We start from the raw sequence: 15,143 nt of genomic DNA on the forward strand, positions 1-15,143 counted from the left end.
CCTACAACAGCATAACCTCCAGGAACAATGGGATACACACTGCCGTCAGCATGTATACCGTCAGGAAACATGGATGCCATGACTTCTCCTACTAGTCTGCCAAATGCTGCACCTGTCCGTCACACACCCATTACTCACGAAAAAAAATATTGTTGCAGCCAAATTTATTCACATATTAGGTTTTACTCACCAATAAGAAAAACAGGCATGAAGGCCCCGCATGGGACAGGCATAGTGGTGGCCACAGCGGACATCCAGAACTAAGATTAAGACTTTTGCTCATTTTATTTTGAAAAAGACATTTTTGCACTAATCATGTTCAACATATTGAGCGAGATATACCTTCATAATGATGAAGAGGATGAGTGTGATGAAAACATTGACCTGGGGGTGTTTCCAGGCATGGTGGTGGCTTATGTAGTCAAACTCCTCGGCCACTCCCTGGCGGCACCACGTACGGTTGTCAAACAGTGCCACTAGTGACTCGTGCTGCGTTAGCTGGTTGTGTGACACAAGGACTAGTTAACACATTTTGATATCTGTGAATAGTTACTCAAATATCTTTTAGAGTGAAAAGGTCAGCAGCAAAAGATCATAATTGATTACTCACTTAGCCAAAATTGCCGCGTTTTATATGAATAGGTTGATTAGTTGTTTAATTCAGAGGTTATTCTTTTAAATAAATGCTTCCTGGGTCGGTCGTCATGAGTAACTGAAGTTCAGTCTCCACAAACTCCCGCCTAACAGTTCATCCCCCGACCACTCATTTTGGAAAATTACATTTAAACTGTGTCTTTAAATCAAGAGCAGGCCATTCATTTACAACAATTTCTCTTTTAGCAGCACCGGGGGCATGATTTCATTCTGTCAGGGGGGGAAAGAAATTCTCTCCTCACCTGCCCAGCCATGAACTGCCCGAAGCCTGGAGGGAATGTGAGAGTGGAGACCAGCAGGGTGACAAGAGCAGGATATACCAGGCGCCTAACAGGAAGAGATGGACTGCGAGGTCATTAATGGGTGTGTTTATCACAAAGTAAATGAGTATTTGATTTCTGGCTTGCCATTTTAGACTATCTGAAAATAGCTTATGTTATTCATGAAACTGACCTATTTCTTTTAGGATGTCACTTCATTTCTTGATAGTTCATTAACATCGTGACACATAATGTCAACTTTAGTCACAGGTTTACTGGCTCCTGAGCACAACTTTCAGTCCTCTAAGCTATATTTACTTGGAAAGAGATCAGAATGTGGCTCTTGTTTATCTTTTGACTAAAAGGTGTTGCCAGCAACTTGAAGTTACTTACTTCCTTAACAAGAACTTGTTAATCGTCTTCTGCTTCCTCATGCACTCTACAATCAGTCGATTCAGGTACACAAAGAGAGCCCCCCCAAACCCGCAGGCGATTCTGCAAATAGAACCGACGAAAATTGTCTGGTTCAGTTGAAAGTTGAAGATTTTGTTGAAGGCACTGAAAAATGTGCAACGCTAAAAAAAAAGCAGATAAACAGCTTATGCTTCAAAAATTCTGCTCTTCATGCAAGAACAAGAGCTTTTGGTTATTCATTGTTTTCCGCTGTTAAAAAAAAAAATACTATCAGCAAGTAATGATATGGTTCATTCTTGTAATTAACAGGGTAAAAAGTTCATTTCATGCCCCACTCATCCAACACAGATTGACTTTCAGACTCTTAGTTGAAATATAAGCAGAAGCTCAGATCACAGAAATCCCTGAGTCTCACTGATCAAAACTGGGATTAAGAGTCATTTTGTGGCTTCTATCCAAATAGACGCACTCACCCGAGGATTGCAAATGCCGGAAGCTCCTGAAGGTCAAAAGGAAAGTCAAGACGGAAGCGTGTCTTAAAGAGCGCAGTGATGGTCTCTGACAAAAGAAGAGTGTTGCTACTTTGCGGTCACAGTACAGTAATAAGTCAGATACATTAGGTGCTTTCTACACAAATCTTAAAATTTGAAGTTTGCGATACCATGGCTCCCAAGTGTTTTACCTTCCTCCTGGTTCCACACTGCCAGCACTCTGAAAATGAAGGCACTGAAGGTGGCAGCAAAGAAGCCCCTCCAGTAGTTTCTTACGGCAAAAAACGTTGACGTGACCTCTATACTGAACAACACCCCTGCAGCACATAAATAAACGCATGGCAGACGCACACAGTGACGTTTGTAGGAAAATACTTCTTGATCACACTTAAACATGTCAAGATGAAGACTTTTTTGTCCCTTTAATGTGAACAGCATAGGCAACAATCCAAAGCTTAATATAAGGTCACATCCCATCAAGAGTCTAGAGCAGGGGTGTCAAACAAGGGGATTCGACCAGGTCCGCAGGATAATTTTAAAGTGAAAAAATGCATACAAGACAAGGATTTTTTTTTTAAATTAAATGCAATTCAAGAATTTTCCGCTAGATGGCGCACTATTTTGGTCAGAGTAGACGACAATCCGCATCTCTGAGACGGACCAATCAGCAGACGTTATCAATGCACCACCTCACCTGCTACTTGTTATGACGTTGTTTCCACCTTGTTCTCTACCTTCCCGCCACTCCCTCATTAGCCAAAATGTCGTTATCAAAACAGAGAAAAGTAGTGAAAGAGTGTAGCATTTTCAAAGAAAAATTGACTACGTCCTATTTATTTACGGAGACGCACGGGAAACCTTTGTGCTTAGCGTGTTTGCAACAAGTTGCGGTATTTAAAGAATATAATTTACGGCGCCACTACGAGACTCATCAGAGCGAAAAATATGAAAGCTTTCAAAGACAACTGAGAAGAGATAAGATCGACGAATTGCTGGCGGGTCTGAGGAAACAGCGGTCCACTTTCACCCATAGCTGAGAAATCAGTGAAGCAGCGGTAAGAGCCAGCGAGCTAATTGCTAGCAAATATGTGCAATTTAATGTTAGTCACCAGCTGCACTACAAACGAGTATGATGGAATTCCACTGTTCATCCAACTCCATACATTTTCAGTATGTATTGTATGTGTATGCATGTTTCATGGATGGAGTTTACACATTTACAGGACAGGTGAATACTCCAATCCTTACACATTTAATAGCACCCCTTTTAGTTTGTAAGGTGTAGGCAGGGATTCAATTTAGATTTTATATGCACATGTGTAAATGGTTAAAAAATCCCTTTCTTTATAAGTCTCATTTAATCTTAAAGTGCATTACTATATTTTTCAATACCAATTACTTGTTTAAGTTTTGTGCCTTTGTACGATCAGTGGGATCGCATGATCACATGATTGTAATGCATACATGTGAATGATAGAAGTAAATTGCACTTTTGTCTAAGGAAATATGAGGTGTTTCATGAATTTTTTTGTAAACGGATTGGTCATTAAATTCCAAGATTTTCCTAATGTCCTTTACAACAAAACAGAGGAAAGACATGGTCATTTGGTTATTTATTGTTGAGTGTGCTATTATTTTAATGGTCCGGCCCACTTGACATCTACCTAGGCCGTATGTGGCCTGCCATGAGAAATGAGTTTGACACCCCTGTATTAAAGAATGTGGCTTGAGAACATTTTTATTGTGAATGTGTAAAATAACAACAGCTGTATATATGAAAGAGGCATTAGCTTTGAGGTCTGTTTAACAAATGCTGCGTTTCTTAAAAAAATGATTGTGTCTCTTTAAACATGTTTCTCATTGAGAGCCACTGAGCTTTGTCTCAGGAGCCAAATATTTCTGTCTGTTGATAATACCAATTCTAGCATTCTAAAGTAAAACTTGTTGCTGGCTTGTAAAATGTGAAAACATTTAAAGGCAGCCCATCAGGGCAAAGTTTTTCAATCTAAAGTGCACTTCTAAAGTGAAAATTAAACAGTTTTTCCATGTATAATTAGATGTTTTTAACCATTGCAATTATTACAGTTTTTCTTTTATTCTGTGGGGATCATATGCTTCATACATTTCATAGTAGAGGTTTTTTTTTTTAACTGATCCCCAATTAGGTGACACTTGAGACGACTTTGAAATGCAGTATAGTATGCTCATCGAGACTTATATATTTTTTACGAAACTCCTGTAACTATCGATCTCTTACCTCCAATAGGAGCGGCAAAGCAGCATCCCACACCCACTGCGCAGGCTGCCGACAACATCTCTGTGTTTCTCAACTCATTCTGTTGAAAGAAATTCAGATGTTTATGCAAACACGTGTTGCATTCCAAGATATATACAAGCTTGTATTGTGAGAATTGCAGGTGTGTGAAAATGCCAAAAGCAAATAGCACACAAAAAACACATTTCTCATTAAAACACACACACGCAATCTCACTTTTTCAAAACTGCAGCAGGCACAATGTAAAGCTGCTCTTGTATCTTTACACAGTGATGATATTACTTATAAGAGCAGTCTGATATGGTGGTACCATAATTGAAAAGCCATCGATCGATCATGGAATGAGATGTTTGTATAGAATGAAAGGCAACACAGATTGATAACTAGCTGTGGTGCTTCACCGAACAGAATCAAACACAATGCAGACAAATGGAAAAGCCATCCATCTATCTATGTCTCAGAAATGGACAGCGTGGATTATTGATGTTGATTAATTTGGCGAGAAAGGATCTATCTGACTCATGCATTCATACCTTGCTTCCCTCAAAGGGCTCTTCCTTTAGCAGTTCAAGTGGAAAAGACAGAAATAAAATGTGTGAGTAAACCTGTGTGGACATGGTTGAAATTACCTTTTTTTTTGTCTTGGAGGACATCCAACCTATCGAAACCACACCACACCAGAGATGCAGCGAGTGAGCTTCTGCAAACATAGTCTTGATTTTGTTGCACAGTGAACTGACATTTCCCCAGAAAGATTATGTCTAATGGCTTGCAGGGCGACCTATAGGCTTTTTCAGTCTGACCGCAATTATATGTTTTTTTTTCTTCCACCAAATGATGGTGTTGTCTGGCTTCCTCTGTAAAGACTGATGCCGGCACATGAAGAGATGTAGCATGCGTAAAAAAAAAATGAAAAAAGGTCCAGGGTCTCAGATGTGTGGAGGAGAGAATGTGTCCTGTTGAGTGGAAGAAAGTAAAAGAAAAGTCAAAAGCCTTTTAAACAACAAGAATTGTATGAATTTGTTTAACAGCCTCACACTTAGGATGCTCTAAAATGGATATTTTTTGCCATTTTACAGCTGAAGCATTAAAGAACCCTGGAAAAAGAGATGCAAGCGCACAAGGTTTTGGGGCTATGCACAATTGAATGCAAAAATGTATTCAAATTCAAATTTATAACCACTTGCTGAATCAAACTCACGATTGTCAAATATTTCAATTCATGCTCTCTCCAATAAAAATGAAGCAGAACCTCAAAACAATTACATTGTTTGCCAATATCATCCTATGTTTGGGGATTAAACACTTATTGGCATAACTGATAAGGATTTTAAAAAACTGTTTTATGTGCAAGAAAATGAAAAGATTTTTCATTAATTGGTTATTTCATAAGGTGAAAAACAGAAATAATCATGAGGCGAAATTGAAGTCAGGGTCTTTCTCAAAAATCTGACAAACAGTAAATACTTGACCCTCATCCTGTCAGACCTCTGAGGTATTTAATAACCCTGCATAGTTATGATCCAACATTTTTTAATTTTATTTTAAACCGGAACACAGAGAGCTGTTTTGTAAATCCATTTTATCAGATATCAAACCAATTAAGACATCGCTGCTGAAGACTGAATAGGTAACTTTTTTTTTTTTACCTGTGATGGATCAACAATGAAACAGGTTCTTAGAGATCAACCTGCTCAGAAAAATTCTTCAACCAATGTGCTGTTATTATTCTCACCATGTAAATCCCACCAAACAGAGCAGCCATGAATTTGCTCAGGAGGGCGGCACAGAGGCTGGCGACATGAACGAAAGGTCCCTGAGAAACAGGGATAGACTGGGATGTTAGTAGACAGCTGAAAACGGATTTTATCATTGAGCAGAACATGTTGTCATTCAGAACCCCATATGAATTGAATCCTTAGGCACAACAGTTTTTTTTAGGATTTACTTCACAGTTCCTGAAAAAAAGCAACCTAGACACACAAAAAACACTTGATACAATTGGAAATGTGCATTCAAAAATCTTGAGCATTTGAACTGATAGATTAAACGGAAATTCTCTACCTCTTTCCCCAATGGCATCCCGCTGCCCAGGGCACAGGTCAGACCAATGACTTTGGCTACAAAAGTCTTAAAAGTCAAATATTCCTTCAGGACAACTCCCCTTAGAATGGTTTTCATCTCAGGAATCCCAGAACCTGAAGAATATAAATGAAGAGATATCCGGTGGGATGATAGAATGGAGTGAAAAGATGAATTGGAAAAAGGTATTAAAGACACAGGGATGAGAAGAATAAACAAAGAACAAAAGAGGATGGGGTTAAGGGACAAGCTCATCCATATTCATATGTATGCGTATCTCATCAGAGCTACAGTGTATGGTGTTCCGGCGGCTGTGGCCGCTGCGGTAGCATACAGTGTATGTCCTTGTATGTCTTTCAGTGCAATAAAAAGCCAGTGCTACTATCAAAACATATTAAAGTGATCATGAAATACAGATTTGCATAAAATGATGAATTTTTCTGCACCCAAGCATGTCTTACCCACAGCCTGAGGAGCCAATATCTGTGTAAATCCTGCAGAGAATGTGATGAGCACTACAGGGTAGGTGACCCAGGCAATGTACTGTAGAAGCATATTACTGTCCAGTCCGCCATACATCCACTTCTGTGCTGCAGTCATGCAAACACACACACACACACACAGACACAAATGTAATTCAACTCACATATGTCATTTCTTATCAAACATTCGACCCCCCCTCTTTATCCTGAAAACTAAATCTAGCTAATATCCTTGTCAAAGCATCAAAACCACTTCAATACATCCCCTCTTGATCATTTTGATATCTTAAAATGAGATCAGGTATAAAGCACAATGAGAGATTTGAAGTTATACCCGTTTATATGATTTCCAAATTTCTAGAGAGCAGAAATAAAAAGAGGTTATCTCTTTAAAAAATAGAAAATAATGTGACAATTCACACAGTCTTGCATTTCTTCTGCAGAACCACACAGAGGTAACGTGAAAACCCATTACCAATTAAATGCATAAAGGATTTTAAAATGTGGAAAGAACTGGAAGTGGGCTAAAGTGGTTTGTGTGCTTCCGCTTCGGTGTTAATCTCCGTTATAATGGATTACTTAATGAGTATGACAGTTAAGTTGTGTCTCTTGATGTAATCAATGAAATAATGAAACTGGCTGGTGGCTTCAGGTGTAGTCCAACACCAGCATCATAATCTGTAATCCTCGCAGAGTCCTATTGTTCCTCGGCACCAATAGTAGCAACAATCTGAAATTATTCGTATCACTTCATTCGTATATTCGTATATTGAAATTATTCGTATAACACTCAAGCTCATTTTCTGCTTGTCTGCTCTCCTGTAAGACTAGTCTGAAGTCTGCTGGACAAATCTGGTTCTAATTCTGGTGTCATTACAGGGGATATTAGAAGGATCTACAATTCCCTGGGACAGTTTTCACTCTTATAATGACTTAAATGTCAAATGAAAAGAAATATGAAGACTAAATACAAATGCAGTAGAGAACCATTTTTGGTAGGACCTTGAGTTTGGATTCTCAATTAAAAGGTTTTTAGGGTGCCAGAAGGAACAGGGGTTATAATACACAACTTTATGTTTTTCCTGTTTTTGGAATTTTTGCAAATCAGAAAATGTACACTTAATGCATTAGCACATCCTGTTGACCTGAAGAAATTTTCCCTTAATATCTTTTTCTTTTCCTTTCAGGTCTCCCCTTCAGGGGTCGCTACAGCAAATGAACCTCCTCCATCTAATCCTATTCTCTGTATCCTCTTCTCTCACACCAACTAACTTCATGTCTTCTCTTTGGTCTTCCTCTATGCCATCTGCTTGGCAGTTCCAACCTCAGAATCCTTCTACCAATATATTCACTATCCCTCATCTGTGCATGACCGAACCATCTCAGTCTGGCCTCTCTAACCTCCTCTCCAAAACATAAATCTGATCTTATTCCTGATCTTATCCATCCTCGTCACTCCCAAAGAGAATGCCAACGTCTTCATCTCTGCTACCTCAAGTTCTGCTTCCTGTGTTTTCCTCGATGCCCCTGCCTGTGGATCATAAACCATACACCGTGTTTCACCATCGTCTTGTATACCCTTTCTTTCATTCGGGCTGTTACTCTTATCACACATTATCCTTGACACTTTTCTCCAGATGTTCCAAACTGCTTGAGCCTGTTTCCTCACCACCTCTTTTGCACACTCTCCATTGCTCTATACTCTTGCCTCTAACTACTTAAAATCCTTCACCATCTTTATCTCAACTCCCTGTAGCCTCATGGTTTCACTTGGGTTCTTCTCATACACACAAATACATTCTGTCTTGCTGTATGCGGAGCATACCTTCACTTCTTGAGATTTTCCTTCACCTGCTCCCTTCTCTCACTACAGATCAATATGTCATCAGCAAACATGATCCATGGAGATTATTTTCTAACCGCATTTGACCGCCTGTCCATCACCGCTGCAAACAAACGGGGGCTCAGAGTGGATTACTGATGAAGTCCCACCTCCACATTGAACTTCTCTGTCACACCTAGAGCACACCTCACCACTGTCTCACAGCTCACATACAAGTCCTGCACCAGTCTGAAGTCCTTCTCTGTTACTCCAGACTTCCTCATACAGAGTGATAGTTATTCTCTCGGCACCCTGACGTATGCTTGTTCTAGGTGTACTCAAACACAATCCATTCTTTATCCTCTTCAATGCCCTCCTCACTTCACCTTTAGTCATCTCTACTCCCTCCCACAATAGTCACCTCTTCACGCTCTTTCATTTTCCTCATTCATCAACTCTTCAAAGTTCTCTTTCCATCACTCATTTGGCACCTGTCATTACATTTTCCTTTCTATTCTTAATCACCTGAACCTGCTGCACATCCTTCCCATCTCACTGTTTTGCCTATCTGTATAACTCATTCTCTCCCTCCTCACCTTCCAACTGAGAATACAAGTCATTATATGCACTTTTGTTTAGCCTCTGCTACCTCTACCATCACCTTGGGCTGCATGTCCCTCTACTCCTGTCTGTTCTATTCAGTCCCCTCAGTTTTCCCCTTCTTCTTTGCAAACCTCTTTCTCTGTATATAACCCTGCACTTCTGAATTCCACCACCAAGTCTCCTTATCTATTTTCCTTCCAAATGACCCACAAAGTACTCTGCTACCTATCTCTTTGATCACATTAGCTGTAGTTGTCCAATCATCTGGAAGCTCTCCCTGACCACCCCAGAGCCTTCGCAACTCCACTCCACTGATAACCATTCAACATTCCTCCCTTTTCACCTCCTTTTACTGGGTTTGTCTGCGCTCTTTAATTTTTTTTTTTTGCTCTGTTCCTTCTCAGACAATGAAGAGGGTTAAAATTTGACACACGTATGACCGATGTTATTGCTATTGCTCATGCTTAAGCTCTCTCACAATAACTTCTGTGTGCACAGTCATGTTATTACTGTACACTCTCAGCCTCTTTCCTACCTTCTTGGCAAAAGGCGATGGCGTAGTCCATGACCCAGCTGACCAGAGCCATGAGCAGCCCCAGCAAAATGAGGAAGATCCAGTCCTCTCCGACCCGCGAGATCAGAAACTTTTGGCAGCGAGACGCACACGCTGTAGGTGAGATGAGGAGTCAGAAGCAAAACAAAATCCCTCTGGAATAATTCTTCCGGGGTGGAGAGAGACTTTTCATATGAATAAACCAGCAGTGTCAGGACATTCGGTAACTGTTGATTAGGAGGAAATAAACAGAAGAATTATGATAAGACATGACGTTTGTACAAAGGGTAGAACCACTTACTTGTCACAGTTAACATGACAGAACCCATTAAAATATAGGAGCTTGTTTTGATGTCTCATATTTAGCCGGCTTTTAGGCTGCTCTGGTGGTGTCATGCCCTGATGGCGAGTGAACAAAATATAGGTTGTCACTTCATCATCTATTTTACCCTGCGGCTGACTATGAGACGTTTCAGTTTCTGATATGCAGCAGATTATGTTAGTGCATAGGATGGTACTGTGGCTTACAAACAACATTGAAACATGGACAAGTTGCTCTGTATCGTAAACAGACCGTTTATTATCCAATTTGTAATTCCCTTGAGAATAAGACATTTCTAATACACCAAGAACATCGTGTCTGTCACAGCAGGACAGCGGGTTTGGCTGTTTGATATTTAGCGAGGATTCCCAGCAGCTATGTGAATGACATGAAGCTTTCAGTCTATTTTGTTACGTGTATCTATGTGTGGGTGGTGTTGCATTTCATTACTCCAATTTTGTCAAGATGTTGTGCCATAATCCTTTGATTATTTAAAAAGATGAACAAAGCAGGGAAAATAATCATTTTCCTGCGGTATGAAGAAAACATTCTGCTGGTCATATCATCATCTCATAGTGGTCTGCCAAATTCATGGATAGATATAAGTCAATCACATAAAAATGATTAAGCCGATGAAGGATAAGCTGTCGGGGAGATTTCTGATTACAGATCAAATTCTATCACCTCCATCATCAATCTCAGGTTTAATTACCATTTTAATGAGTGAGGATAATTGTAATTTAAAGAAATAAAGAATTATATTTTAAAGGAAACATCTATTTCTTTATGTCTATAATATTAGTTTTCACCCAGCACTATCAAATCCTAGGTAGTGTCATTAAAAAGGGGGTCATTAATGGACACTGAAAAAGTGCTAGGGTACTATGCCATAGAAGACTCTCAGCCAGAATGAAAGGAAAGGTGTGAGACCAGCGATGCTGTATGGCTTAGAAACAGTGACATTGACGAAAAGACAGGAGGCAGAGCGAGAGGTCACAGAGATGAAGATGCTCTTTAGGAGTGACCAGGATGGATAGGATCAGGAATGAGTCAATAAGAGGAACAGCACATGTTAGATGTTTTGAGGAGAAGGTCAGAGAAGCCAGACTGAGATGGTTTGGTCATGTACAGAGGAGGGATAGTGAATATATTGGCAGACGGATGCTGGAGTTGAAGCTGCCGGGCAGGAGGTCGAGAGGAAGACCAAAGAGACAATTTATGGACGTAGTGAGAGAGGATATGAAGGTAGTTAGAGTGAGAGAGGAGGATACAGAGAATAGGATTAGATGGAGAAGCTTGATTCACTGTGGTGACCCCTGAAGGGAAAAGTCCAAAAGGGAAGAAGAAGATTGATGGACTTATCCGATGGATGATGTTGCTGGTGCTCCAGCTATTACATTTCTATCTATTGACGATGGTATAAATCGAAAAAGGGCTGTATTGTATAGTGTACGTGTAAGAACACAAATTCAAAGAATGCTTTTAATTCAATCATTACATCATAATATTCCACTCTGAGCTAGGTCAGCTAAAAGAAGCATCATTGGATTAATGTCTTCTTTCTTATCTATGAACACTGCCAAAGCCTGAAATTAACTTCAATATTCAGAGCATTCATAGACGTGTCAGCCCCTAGAGAAGATAAAAATGTGCTACTAACACATTTGCCAGATCCATATTTAAAAACAAATGTTACATCTGAGAAAGTTCACGCGCCATTAGTCATGGCAAAAACTTAAATTTTATGACACTATGCAAGCAGCATATGAACGGGTGACGCCAGAGAAAGATATAGAAAGAAACAGACAAGACAGGGTTAGACTGATAACTGACGTGAAAGACTGAGGCTGATAACTCAGGAACATCATTTTATCAGAGAACTCATGAATGCATCCAAATCTTGAATAATTTGCATGTACTTGTAATCAATACATTACATTTCTTAGCCTCTGTTGGTTCAACTTATGTCCTTCGCAGTATTGACATGACAACAAAATTAGGTTGAAATTAAAAACACCTAAGACTTGCCTTTATGAAATCATATAAAGTATATTAAGATAAAATACACAAGCACACACAAACATAATACATATACATATATATATATTCAAAAAATACAATATAATGTTAGAGAAAGTAACAGATGTTAATTGACAGTGTGTGTATTTAGAGAAGAGAGAAGATTGAAATAAGATACTTAAGGTTCCTTTTTACAACTTTGTGGCTTAAGAGAAATGAGAAACGTAAGTAAAGTGAAATATCAAGGACACTTTCCTGGAAATGTGACTGAAAAAAACAACTTATTTGTAACCTAAATGACACATTATTTCAGGTAATACAATGGTTTCATTTTCTTATTCAAGTTTGGTTGTCATCATTTGTTTATGTTAAGTCTGATCTACTAGTAAACCTGGTCTTTCTAATTTGGGCAAGATTAAGTATTACAGTGTGTGACAGTATTACTGTTGCCAATCTTGCATGGGTTTGATCAGTAGTCAGGTTAAATTCTAACAAAATGCTTTTATTGAGCAACTGTCAAGTAATACATTTCTTTTTAAAGCTTTATTGCAAATTATCATAATTTTTGGTCTTTCAATAATGCCTGCTATTATTGGTACAAAATATTACTTTGAATCATTACAATAAATGTAGCCTTCAAGTTTAATTACAATTTTGACAAGCAACGTAACTCAAGTAAAACAAAACATGAATAAAAAAGAAAAGACAGAATTCAGGTCACATCATGACGCATAGTCTTTCTGGAGGCAAGCAACAGGTCATGCAGCCCAGCCACCTGGACGATGGCATGTTGCTCACAAGTATCTCACACAAGCACTGATTTACTTACAAACCCATAACAAGTTAAGAATCTCTTTAAAAGATAACTATCACGTTAATTGATGCACAATTTATCTTGTTCTGTGTTTCTTAATTCAGACCATCGCTGGAATTCCCAGTACATTTAATTTCTTACATGTTAATCCTGAATTTTGAAATGACTAGTAGATGGAGGATCACAAATCCAATCCCTAAAAGTCACTCCATGAGTCAAAATGTACACAATGAAGCAGATTTTGTTTTTAGCTCTCTCTCCACTTTGACCAAAGGCAAAGCCTGCAGATACATGTGTGGGTTGCCTTCTTCAAAAGCTGTGGCTCCAGTTACTGATCTGCACGAAGGCACACAAACAGTGAATCACCCACAGATACTGTTCTCACACTGAGGCACTAACTCCCACTCTCAACAAATGTGAGGACTCTTTCCTTACACTTTAAACTTAAAAGACAAGAGCAGTTAGCAGTCCAGCCAGAGCACATCGAAAGAGTCTAAAAATACAAATAACTTGATCTACGAGCACCTACAGCACACAGACTGCCAGCGCACAAATCACTGTGGCTGGTTCATAATCTTAAGCATGATTGTTTTAAATGGCTTATATTAAAGTGTGTGAGCCTAGCTGATATACTGCAGTCTATTTATTGGGTTTTAACCGGATCACCAGTCAAAGGGGCAAAAAGACACAGATGGATCTTGGAAAACAGCCATTTGGAATTATTTTGTCCGGCAGGGAATGAAATACCACCTGCCTTTCTTGAAATTCTTTCATAAATTTTTGTACAGTTAGAATAAGAAAAATCAATGACTGAGTAAACCAACACTGCGGTGTAAACAATTACTATATCATCATATTAAATGGATAAATGACTTAAATCAAAAATGAACGTTTTTCATGCCAACCTAACCAAAGTCCAACACTTCTTTATCCACATAACAAAATTCTGACGCTTTTAGTCCATTATTCTCTGCTCTGATTATTCAATCCACACTAAGGCTTTCTAAAAAGAGGGGTATTGCTATGATCCTTTGGGGTATCTACGAAACATATTTTCAGCACGATAAAGTGTTATTAAAGTCAGTGGACTTATATCAAACAAAGCTGAAGAAACACTGCCTTAAACAATTTTTAAGGACCCTTAATGTAGGATCATTATATTGAATTATTTTACAGATTCAGAGGCGTGTTGAGCAGTATGCTTTTATACACAATAAAAACTTGCTTATTTGAAACCGCTGTTTGCTAGGCCAATTGTGTGAGCAAACCTTGCATATAGTATCCATTTCCGGTGAGCGTTTGTTTAAAATTTCTTGGAAAATCTACTTAAGTGCTGAGACTTGTTTTCTTTTTCTTTATATAAAGCAAGATGAAGTAACAGAACATTGACTTGTGAGTAACTGAAAAATATGCCAAATAGTTCTTTCCTGGTTACTCTGCATAATCCACGGTCTGCTCTATGCAGAAGAAATATTTGTTTTTAGATTTAAGAGTAGATAAAAGTGAAGGACATTTGGAAATTGTAGTCACATATACAGATCCACATTCAATTAATCACAGCGCATCAGTAAGACCTGCAGACATCCCCCAGTGCCACTCCATCAGCAGTCATTTGGGAGGACTAGACATAAAGTAATGTGACACTCTTTGAAACACATATTCAGCAAAGCTAAATGCATTGTACATGCAGACTTCTACTTGAAAGGCCAATGGCAGCCAACAGACTTTGCATGACTTTGAGACGGCCCTCTTGGCTTCAGGCCGTTCCTCCGATCTGTCACATTTGATCTTGTTCACATCCTCTCCTGTTCTTTTTTGCCAGGTAACCTCTCTGCTGGTTTTGGTACACAGATCTCTGCCAGCTCACTGTAGAACCTGCAGTCAGCTTGACAGGGTTGGTTAAGCACTTCCCACACACACCGTGCTCACTTTATTTGTGGGCATGAAAACAAAGCTGTGGTTTGACCTTCAGAACGTTCCCGTACCCTTCACAATATGCACGCTGATTAACTCACACACTGAAAAGGTTTCAGGGTTTGTTGAGCAAACGTTACTTACATTGGCACTTTGCACAGGGATCTTTCTCGTACTCCAGTATATCGGCGGCACGGCTCCGAACGCTGGTGTTCCGCCGCAGTCCTCCGCCATTCCGCACTCCCCCATCCCGCAATCGGGCTGCTTCCTCCTTGGCATAGACCCCTAGCTCCTGGGTGTAGCGCCCATACATCTGCATATAGAAACAAAAGAGTGACAGAAAACAGCTTTTAAATCTGTGGTGTCAGTGATAGACTACGATAGAAGTTTGAGACTACAATTGAAGATATGAAATAAAAAGCAGGTTTTACTTGGAAT

General features: G+C 39.3%; 1 protein-coding gene across 6 annotated transcripts in view; it reads right to left on the minus strand.

The window, feature by feature from the left end:
* clcn2a (chloride channel, voltage-sensitive 2a) overlaps positions 1 to 15,143 on the minus strand; it is a 36,923-nt gene that overhangs the window by 9,553 nt on the left and 12,227 nt on the right. For 3 of the 6 annotated variants that reach the window (XM_086173233.1, XM_086173230.1, XM_086173228.1), the window contains exons 2-15: positions 14,850 to 15,018; positions 9,619 to 9,750; positions 6,638 to 6,766; positions 6,159 to 6,292; positions 5,830 to 5,910; positions 4,628 to 4,651; positions 4,077 to 4,155; positions 2,011 to 2,136; positions 1,802 to 1,886; positions 1,308 to 1,409; positions 897 to 999; positions 343 to 498; positions 191 to 260; positions 2 to 112 (exon numbers count right to left, since the gene is read on the minus strand). In XM_086173233.1, the coding sequence (XP_086029359.1) occupies positions 2 to 112; positions 191 to 260; positions 343 to 498; positions 897 to 999; positions 1,308 to 1,409; positions 1,802 to 1,886; positions 2,011 to 2,136; positions 4,077 to 4,155; positions 4,628 to 4,651; positions 5,830 to 5,910; positions 6,159 to 6,292; positions 6,638 to 6,766; positions 9,619 to 9,750; positions 14,850 to 15,018 (1,501 nt within the window). The remainder of the gene's footprint in view (position 1; positions 113 to 190; positions 261 to 342; positions 499 to 896; positions 1,000 to 1,307; positions 1,410 to 1,801; positions 1,887 to 2,010; positions 2,137 to 4,076; positions 4,156 to 4,627; positions 4,652 to 5,829; positions 5,911 to 6,158; positions 6,293 to 6,637; positions 6,767 to 9,618; positions 9,751 to 14,849; positions 15,019 to 15,143) is intronic. The other 3 variants (XM_086173232.1, XM_086173231.1, XM_086173229.1) reach the window with 2 other exon arrangements.

The sequence above is a fragment of the Fistularia commersonii genome, chromosome 25, assembly GCF_037954325.1.
Source record: "Fistularia commersonii isolate RoL2024-O1a breed Wild chromosome 25, RoL_Fcom_v1.0, whole genome shotgun sequence".
Taxonomy (NCBI): domain Eukaryota; kingdom Metazoa; phylum Chordata; class Actinopteri; order Syngnathiformes; family Fistulariidae; genus Fistularia; species Fistularia commersonii.